Raw genomic sequence first — 8,421 nt, forward strand, 5'->3', positions numbered from 1 at the left:
TCACCACTGCATACCTGAAATGCACCCCCAATGTAATGGAGATTGATAGAATATTGCAATTATAGGAGCACACATCAACCAACAAAGAAGTTGCACAAGCAAAAATATCTATAATATTGTTCAAGTCAATCAATATCACTCATTCATCTCTTTCTCTGACCTTCCAGCTTCACTGTAATTTGCTAGCAAGGAAGGGCTTGTTAGAAACTTTAGGGACCCAGAGTAAATCAAAACCACATTGTTCAATACACTAAAACGCTGAAATGTAATAATCACCCATTAGAGATTATACAATCGTTTTAGGTTTTGGAAAGTTGACATGCTACAGTTTGCTGGAAGAGACATGGACATTCATATCCAGAGCCTGAAAGCCTTCCTTCCTTTGATAGATATTCATCAATTCAGGAACCTTGTCCAAGTATTTTGTCACAAACCTATCCAAGAATACCTTATCAACAGGGTCTACACATGCACATAGGCTCAAATTTTTCTTTACCAACCCCTTTGCTTGCAGAACTTTAATTACCAAACACCTTGGGATTACCCTCTTTTCCAAGCTCATAAGGGAAACCTTTGGAAACAAGGCAATATCTGTGGACTGCCAACCCATCTTTTTCACAAGAAAATCCATTCCATTCATTATTTTGCTTTTAGAGGCATTCATACAAATGGGGCATTTTTTGAACACCAACATAATGTCCTCATCAGACCACCCCCACCCCCTGAAAAGGTCAAATTTCTGTTCCAAAGTTGATTCAGTCATTGAGGCAAACACCTTCATTGCATGGATGAACCCACATTTCCGAGGATCAAAACCCATTTCAAGAACTTTCTTGACATTTTTGTCAAACTTCTCACGTTTTTGGAGGACTATAGGCGCATAACATGTTAAAATCAGTGCAATAAACGGCGCGGGCATTCCAAGTTCTTTCAGGACTGCAAGTTTTGGAGACACATTCTTTGCCAAATCAAACGTAAAGAGCCATGATTCGTTTCTAAACAATTTAATAATATTAGCATCAGAGAGTGGCACACTTTTGAGGAATTTAAAGTTAGGAATGAGTAGGTTCTCCAAACTACGACTCAAAATAGCAGAAGCTGAAGAGCAAACACTCGCAAGCTTAGCATCTGTGATCCCCAAAGATTTGAAAAACTCAAATTTAGGCAAAATTGACCTCTCAGGCTCGGCTAAAAGTAAACTAGGGCGCATTCTAACAAGTTTGGTTATATGGGAAGTCGTAAATCCCCAGTTTCTTATAACTTTTCAGGACCAAATCTGGTCGTTTAGCAGATTGAAGCTTGATTCTTTTGGAGAAAGGTTTTGCTATTTCTGGGGATAACCCACATGAGTTTATGAGGTATGACACAGTAAATAAGTAATTGTCTCTAACTTGTTCGATTTCGGTGGAGAATGATCTAATGCTAGTGGGCAACAAACTCAAACACAAATCCACATGATTAGTGCCTAAATTTTGCACGACACAACTGTAAATATTTGGTAAAACTTGGGCAAGTACTAGCCTTTTATACAGATAACCACACATCATAATCGGTGAAAAGTATTAATCACAATGTGTTGAAGGTTTTGTTCAGTATGTAGGTTTAACTCACCAGCTTGCAGAGGAGAAAAAGAAGACACTTCCGCTAACTGGTGTTCAGAGCAAATAAACATGAAAAATTGGTGCTATTACACAAGAAAATATTCTTGGATACGAAGCCTGTTGGAAAATTATTTTCATATGAGAAGCTTCAAACAATCATAGAATATCAGAAGAAAATGTTTTCACTCTTTTCTTCACCTTTAAAAATAGCTAAACCTAAAGGCAAAATTGTACCCAGTTGAGTAAAGGCAATAAATGAAAATTCTAATTTAGGGGTGGAAAAATCCGGTTAACCGGAAGCTTGAACCGAACCGGTTTTCGGTTCAAAAAAATAATTGGTCCGGTTTCGGTTAAAAACCGGTTATGTACCGAACCGAATATTCAGTTCGGTTAACCGGTTTAAAACCGATTAATTAGGATTAATATTAGGCTGTATTTTTTTTGGCCCAATTATGAATTATGGGCTGCATTTTTCGGGCCAATTCGATTTTCTCTTTTTATTTGTTTTCTCTTTTTAATTGCTAATCAAGCAATCTAAACGGCCTTGTTCTGCCCAAAAACAACAAGAATAGTTGTTTCTTTTCACTAGATATTGTACTAATCAAGTAATTTTTCTATCTTTTAATCTTGTTTTGTAATTTCCTTTTTGTTTTGTTTGCTGCACAAATTTGATATTAGCATTGAGAATTTCTATATCTACATATTCTATTGGGAGGTTTTGCATTTGTAGATGAAGAAATGAAAGCTTAAAAGCAGAGCAGAAGAGAATGGAACTTGAAGCAGAGAAAGATTGATGGTCCCAATACAGATATTTTCCATGCATCATTTATGTCTGGCCATGACAGATGAGATTAGTGATGTTGTGTTTGCTGCACAAAATCTGATATACAAAATGTGTTGATGCTTTAATGTCAAAATCCAGCAATCACCATCAGTACATATACAAATTAAAACAATTAAAACCAAAATCTTCAATGTCAAAACCCAGATCTGAAAACGTGACAACACAGATCTGAAAACCCAGATCTAAAACCCACTGGCAATAGACGACGACGACGACTGCGACAATGACGATTTCAGTTGAGCGACGACGACGTGAGAACACAGATCTGAAAACCCAGATCTAAAACCCACCGGAAACAGACAATGACGACGACTGCGACAATGGTGACTACAGCTGAGCGATGATGACATGAGAACACAGATCTGAAAATGGAGAGACAATGAGAGTCTGCCAGAGAGTAAGAGACAGAGACTGAGAGAGAATGCGAGACTTACCGTGCGGCTGTGACTACGGCGTGCGGCAGGCTGTGGTGAGAAATCTAAGAATCAGAGGATGCGATTGAGTGTAGATCTGTTGACTGTTGTAGTGTTGTGTAAAGTTGTGTTAGTGTTAGACACGAGAGTGACAAGAGTAGAGTAAAAAACATAAAAAGTAAAGACAAATAAATAATTTTCGGTTCAGCAAACCGGTTCCAGGTAACCGGATTTTATTTTGCCAAAAACTGAACCGGATTTTCGATTTTTTTAACAACCAAAAAAATCAGATTTTCAGTCGGTTCGGTTTTTGGTTTTTCAGTCTGGTTCGGTTTTCGGTTTTTTTTCCACCCCTAATTGTGAAGGACTCACAAATATTTTTTGAAATTTCATGGACTTGGGTTATTTTAGGCAAAAATTAAGGGATTTTAACATATTTCTATATTTTTTTTTTTTTTGGGATCACAAGTTACAATTCTGTTAAATTTAATAAATAAGTAAAATCCAGCCCTCACGTGGCAGCCAAAATTTGGCCACCGCGAGGGCCAAGAAGTAGCCATTTGGCCGTTGCTTTTGACCCATGAAAGGCCAAATCTGGCCACCACAAGGCAATTGTGGCAGCTAGATATGGCCTTCGCGTGGGCCAAAAGCAGTGGCCAAATAACTGCTTCTTGGCCCTCGCAGTGGCCAGATTTTGGCTGCCACGTGAGGGCAAAATCTAGCCGCCATATGGCCCTCACGCGACGGCCAAAACCTGGCCACCACGAGGGCCAAGCAACCATGGAGAGAAGGAGAGAAGAAAGAAAGGAAGGATGTGAGGAAAAAAAAGGAAGAATAAGAGAAGAAAAAAAGGAAAGAGGAGGAGAAAGGAAGGAATTACAAGTGGTGCGGTGGCTGGGTAAATTTGGTGGCTGTTTTTGGAGTTTGTTTTCGTGGATTGGATTTTTCTGTGTGTAATGTGATTTCCGGCCACCTCCCATCACCCACATCTTTGCCAACCAACTGTTTGACGAAAGGCTTCAACCACATTCATGAATACTAATTTGTTTTTGGAGTTTGTTTGATTGTTATGTTGGTCGCATGTGATTGAAGTTTCCTTTGATTACCGATGGTTGTTTGTAGTAGATCCTAACTGATTTTAGTGGAGTGGCTGGATGGTTGGAGTCTCGGAGATGGGGATGATGTGAAGGTTAAAGAAAAGGGTGTTATTGAAATAAATTTGAAAGTAAGGTAGTTATTTTTTAATTGAACTAATTTGGGGGTTAAATGGTAATCTATTAACATGTGTCACAACCTAAAAGTCCCTAAAGATGGTACTTTAATGGTGGCAATCTGGAATCTATGAAATCAGGGGTCGAAACTTGTAATTTCGCAAAACCTTGGGTGAGATTGAGAACATGCCCTTACTCTGTTAGAACCCACCATTTTCAACTCCTCTCAAACAAATCGTGTCTAGTAGTTGACCCCAATCGATTTCTCCCATTTAAATGGCGTATGATCTTGTTTCTTAACTCTTTTTTAATTTACAATTATAGCGTCTTCTACTCCTCCTAAATCAGAAAACCATGACACAAACTAATGGTAATGGAAGTAAACCCCGAAAATGTGCTACTCCATTACACTCTCGATAAAAAACAAATTAAAAAAGAGTTTAAGAAACAAGATCATACACCATTTCAATGCATACAGCAACATCCATCAAAAAGAGAAGAAAGTGGGGGAACTTTTATTTTCGGATTGACATGGACAAACAACAATTAGAGATTTGTATAACATGATTTAATCATTACTTCCTCCTGTGTGTTCATCAACTTCATTCATTTCAGTTTGTCCAATTAAACAATCAGAACTGATACAAGAAGCTCTAAGCTGTATTCGGAGCTTAATAGGTTCAGGGCCAAAGGAACTCACATTAACAAGCAACAATAAAAAGAAATAAAATCAACAAATAACAAGCTACAGTTGGTTTGTCTCAGGTTTTTGCTAAAATCCAATGCCCAGTTCTGAAAGATCAACTTTCCCTTGATATATATCAAATAGTTGTGGAACCTGTTCCTGATACTTGGACAAGAAATTGTCTGCGAAGCGCTTTTCAGAGGAACTCAGCACGTAAGACAAACCGAATTTTTTCTTAATCAAGTCGTTCAACAACAAAACCCATAAAACCCTGCATCTCGGGATGATTCTCTTCTCCAAACTATAAGCTAAAGCCATAGGTATTCTAGCAATTGCTGAAGGTTGCCAACCCATCTTGTTCACATAAAAGTCCATTTTGGTATTTATATTCTCCACAGACAGAGTCATACATCTGGGATAGCTTCTAAAAGCTAACCGGAAGTCATTTTCAGACCAACCCCAACTCCTATAAGCCTTCAGTTTTTGTGTCACTCCAATTCCTTTCAAAGCAGAGATATTGGGTACAACTTTCTTTTGCACATCATGCAAATAAGTTGCTGGCTTCCAAACATTAACAATTTCTTCATCGTTGGTAACGAAACTCTTGAGGAAATTATAGCTAGGGATACTTTGTTTCTCTAAGCTCTGGCACAAAATACCAGGGTTTGAGGAAAGTATATTCGCAAGGTCAGTACCAGAAATCCCCAGAGAATGGAAAAACTCAAGTTTGGGTAAAAGAGTTTTCTCAACCCTGCCTTAAAAGCAATTTCAGTTTTTTTTAACTAGTTTGGATATGTGGGCATCGGTAAACCCATTTTTTCTGAGAAGGCCAAGTATAGAATCTGGCTTTTCTGGGGTTTCAAAAGATACTTTCTTTGATAAAGAAGCGGCAACTTCTGGGGACAACCCACATGAGTTTATGAAATAAGACACTGTGAATGAATGTTGTTTTTCTCTATCATGTGCCACAACTTCAACCGATGAGAAAGATTTAGAAAAAAGTGATGTATTCTGCAAAACAAAACTCAAATGGATCGACGAGGATACCACATTTCTCCAATTTGGGACTAGTTGAAATTACAGTCTTTTACAGCACAAAGGAAACATGGCCAAATCAAATGCAAATTAAGAAAACAGAAGAAGAAGAGCAAGAAGGTACTCACGAATTATTCAGCTTGAACTGGGTATTTGATTGCGAATCTTTATACAAATGCCCTCGTGGAATGGCAACACACATTTGACATTTCTGATAAACTGCTTTTAGGGTTTTCACTTTTCAAATTCTCGTCTTGCATTATTGCTATCTATCATGAGACCAAAACGCACCGTATATTCAAGTTGAAACTTGAAAGGTCTTGAATCTAGAGCCGTTGTCTTACGTGGCTCATCTAATTAGGAGAGAATAACAATTTCCCACCCAAGCTTTGGCGTATTTACATTGCCCACCCAAAAACTTTGAGAAAGACAATTACCCACCCATCATTAAAATCTATCTGTTAACTTTAACTGAATAAGGACAAGATGATAAATTCAGTAGAAGCTGAAAAATCAATGATTTAAAATTTTATGTTTCGGTCCGTGTAGCAAAGCTTCCTAAGAATAAAATTATTTGCAATTCCAAATCGATACCCAAATCCAAAGCCTACTCCATCATGAGTTTCTTCAAATCTATGTTTTTTCAAATGATATTGATCCCTAACCAAAACCCGACTACGAATCCTCCAACACCAAATTACTACCAGATTAACAAAACCCAGATCCCAACACTCCTCCCAAACCCCAACCTAGCAATGAAAGTGGCAGTGATGGCTGAAGTTTTAATGGTTTAATCAAAACCCTAACCGTCAAATCTGAATCGATCATTGAAACTTGTTGTTGCAATATACAAGAGTTCAGGACGGGTCTAAGAAAGAAACTTGAGGTGGCCTAGAGATCTATAGGGACAATCAGTACCATCATTAACGAGTTTGGAAACACTGTTTTGAAAGGAACGACCTAGATCATCTCTTATGGTAAGGATGCTATCCTAGCGGTTGATGTAAAGACTTCTTTCTACTATCATATTCATACAATATATTAATAAAAATACAAGAATACTTATCAAAATAGTTAGGCCCAAAAATTTTCTTTACTAATATATACATTCTTTACATAGTATAATATCATTTGTACAAAAAGACTCTCAAAATAGTGGACAGTGTAGCCAAGTCTCCCCGCTCGCCGACGTCCATCCGACCACATCCTCACTTATATCCTACAAAAACATAGAAAACAACGGGGTGAGCACAAAGATGCTCAGTAAGTAAATCCTCTACTCCACTATCCCCGTGTATCACTCTTCAATTTTTTTTTCCTTAATCTTGTCATTTTCTCTTATTCAATCTCTCTTGTTCTTTCTCTGTTTCTAGTTCTCACTGTTCTTTTCTTTCTTTCTATTCTTTCTTCCTCTCTATTCTCATCACCCATGAGGGATATCATGATAACATGCATGGATGAGATGCATATGCACTAATGCAAAGCAATGCATTTTCTCTCTTTTCTTTTCTTTCTATTCTTTTCTTATTCTTTTCTCATGTTTTCTCATTCTTTCTCATTCTTATTCTTTCTCTTATTCTTTTCTCATGTTTTCTCATTCTTTCTCATTCTTATTCTTTTCTCATGTTTTCTCATTCTTATTCTTTCTCTTATTCTTTGCCGATCGGTCTTGGTTGATGCATGGATTCGGAACCCTTGGCCATGTGAGTGTAATCTCTCTCGTGTATAGCCTTCATTTGCATGTATTCTTACAGGATATATGAATTCTTTTTCTCATTCTCATTCCGCTCTCTCATGGCAGAGACCGCTCTCTCACGGCAATTTACATGCGGGTAATTCTACACTCACGAGTTCCCCATCACACAACCTATTCTCTTTTCTCTTCTTTAGCATTTTTTTTTTCTTTTATTCATTTTATTCTCTAGTGCTAATTCTTTCTTTCTCTTTATTCTAAGAGAATTAATTCTTTTCTTTATCTTTGTTCTTAGAGTGTTTCTTTCTCATTACTCATATTTCTTTCTTTGTTTGATGATTACACATATAAACATATGCATATGGATGGCTCATGCCTAGAATCTTTCTTATATGCATTCATGAAATGCAAATATGCTATGTTGCATAAAGTAAGGTTCTCTACTTCTATTCATGCTTCTTTTAGGCATTTCATCAAACAATATGTGTGCATACCTAAACTCTACTCTAACTATAATTCTACTTCTTCTTAACCATCCAAACATTGGAGTTCAACTCTTTTAAATCATCACACATCCTGCAAAGAAAACACACTTCAAATATTCCTCTCATATTCTTCTAAATCTATCCATACTTCTATCAAATTTTATCAACACAATCCACCCTTTTCATGGTGGAAATCTCTCCATAAATCAACATTGAACTCATTCATAAATCCATCAACTCATTTCAAACATAAAAATTCAAGCATTAATCATATACAAATCTCTATACATCATTCAATCATGCAAATCACAACTTAGGTGGATTTACTTACCTTATACTCAAGTAGAATCCACTTAAGCTCTCTACTCTTGATGGTTTGATGCTTTCTTTTAAACCTTCAATACAAACTTAGTAAGGATCCTTCTCTTACACCAATAAAATTCACATCTAGAGT

At 37.0% G+C, this 8,421-nt stretch overlaps 2 protein-coding genes across 2 annotated transcripts; both read right to left on the reverse strand.

Moving 5' to 3' along the window:
* Nucleotides 1–322: 322 nt before the first annotated feature.
* LOC116118839 lies at nt 323–1,210 on the reverse strand. The gene has a single exon (XM_031404794.1). The coding sequence runs from the start codon at nt 1,208–1,210 to the stop codon at nt 323–325; it is 888 nt and encodes a 295-aa protein (XP_031260654.1).
* Nucleotides 1,211–4,841: 3,631 nt separating this feature from the next.
* Nucleotides 4,842–5,667, reverse strand: LOC116118840 (transcription termination factor MTERF15, mitochondrial-like). Its single transcript, XM_031404795.1, has 2 exons — nt 5,625–5,667; nt 4,842–5,509 (listed from the first exon to the last, which is right to left on the reverse strand). Exons 1-2 carry the CDS (start codon nt 5,665–5,667, stop codon nt 4,842–4,844), a joined length of 711 nt encoding a protein of 236 aa, XP_031260655.1.
* Nucleotides 5,668–8,421: the final 2,754 nt, after the last annotated feature.

Source organism: Pistacia vera, unplaced genomic scaffold (genome assembly GCF_008641045.1).
Source record: "Pistacia vera cultivar Batoury unplaced genomic scaffold, PisVer_v2 Contig860, whole genome shotgun sequence".
In the NCBI taxonomy this organism is placed as follows: Eukaryota; Viridiplantae; Streptophyta; class Magnoliopsida; order Sapindales; family Anacardiaceae; genus Pistacia; species Pistacia vera.

Bases quoted from the DNA above. Each gene is read 5' to 3' on its own strand.
- LOC116118840 (XM_031404795.1), bottom strand. From the start codon at position 5,667: ATGTGGGTTGTCCCCAGAAGTTGCCGCTTCTTTATCAAAGAAA. The intron at 5,510-5,624 runs GTATCTTTTGAA...ATTGCTTTTAAG, and splicing joins CCGCTTCTTTATCAAAGAAA to GCAGGGTTGAGAAAACTCTT.
- LOC116118839 (XM_031404794.1), bottom strand. From the start codon at position 1,210: ATGCGCCCTAGTTTACTTTTAGCCGAGCCTGAGAGGTCAATTTTGCCT.